The 1,267-nt window shown below is 31.7% G+C and overlaps 1 protein-coding gene across 1 annotated transcript; it reads right to left on the bottom strand.

The window, feature by feature from the left end:
- Positions 1 to 428: 428 nt before the first annotated feature.
- Positions 429 to 1,178, bottom strand: Tsp_16049 (transcriptional activator FlhD; the record flags this gene model as incomplete). Its single annotated transcript, XM_003370402.1, has 3 exons — positions 429 to 534; positions 809 to 873; positions 1,067 to 1,178. Coding segments are annotated over 3 exons (283 nt in total), but the record flags the coding sequence as incomplete, so codon positions are not given.
- Between the last annotated feature and the right edge of the window lie 89 nt (positions 1,179 to 1,267).

The raw sequence follows: 1,267 nt of genomic DNA, 5'->3' as shown, positions 1-1,267 counted from the left end.
TAAGACGTATTAGAGACAGGAAAATTCTTATGTGGGAAAGTCTTAATGATACACACGGATCAACTATAGATTCTGCTTAACTATGATAGTGGACAAATTTATTATACAAATGTAATGCATTTCAGAATGAAATCATTGTGGATTCTTTAAGGAGTGAAATCTATTTTGTCTCTTGTCAGATTCGGACGTTAAGTAGTTCTATCTTGCCTAGCATAAATGGAAGTCGTTCTTGAAAACATATTCAACGTAATATAATTTCAGTGGCTGTGGTATAAGTCATACACAATTATTCACATAGATAGTTCATTTTATGTTATGTCTTTAATTATGTGAAATTGAAAAATAATATAAAGTGTTAGTAAAGTTAATTAAGATTTTCCAGGAAAAACTCTATTGTGCATAATGGGAAGCACTGATTGCTCAGAGATTTACGACCTGTTGTGTTCCCAGTGAAAATTCAATGCAAAAAGCAAGTACAAATTGAAAAACGGAACATATTTTACAGTTGTATAGACGCCAGAGTTTAATAACAAACTGAAATTTCATTTTTTGGCACATCTCACGGATGAACTATCATAATTGGGAATTTTGTCTTGTTTTTCAATTTTTGTGAATATTCAAATGCAACACTTAAATATAGTACTGTTCAAAACATGAGGAAAGTATGTTTTATCACTGAAATTTTACCTGGATGCAGTTGGTTCACTTGTGTTTTTGCTACGCCACGCTACAGTTCATTCAAAATCACTCAAATGAAATTCACCACGGGTACAGACAACATTTGCTTTTGTCAGATTGGTCAACTTACTTTGCAACTTTCTTATCGGTGATTTGGCAATCAATAAACTGTATATTCAGTACTTTTAAATGAACCTGCATAATTTATTTTTACAGTATAGTTGAACTTAAAATAATTTTTCCCCGTTCCATATTTCAGCTGTTTGTTTACCAATCTATGCTTTCGATTCTGTGTTTCTATAAGAAAAAAATGTCAGTACAATTGCCCCATAACTGTTCCTCACCCTTAGACAATTATGACTATCCCTGCCGCTGACAATGCACTAACTATCTCGCTGAATGATAAAATAAATTGTAACTGATCTGAACAAATACCAGCTCTTAAGTCTATAAACATTACACTACATTTTCCTTTGACAGTTCGTGAACAGTTAGAAATACTGTGAATGTAAATGAATTTAATTATATGCAATGAGTACTCGACATTTTACCATATAGTCTATACCACCATATTAACCATATTTGATTT

Source organism: Trichinella spiralis (assembly GCF_000181795.1).
Source record: "Trichinella spiralis strain ISS 195 chromosome Unknown Scfld810, whole genome shotgun sequence".
Classification (NCBI taxonomy): Eukaryota; Metazoa; Nematoda; class Enoplea; order Trichinellida; family Trichinellidae; genus Trichinella; species Trichinella spiralis.
This window is presented reverse-complemented; position numbering and strand designations above follow the sequence as displayed.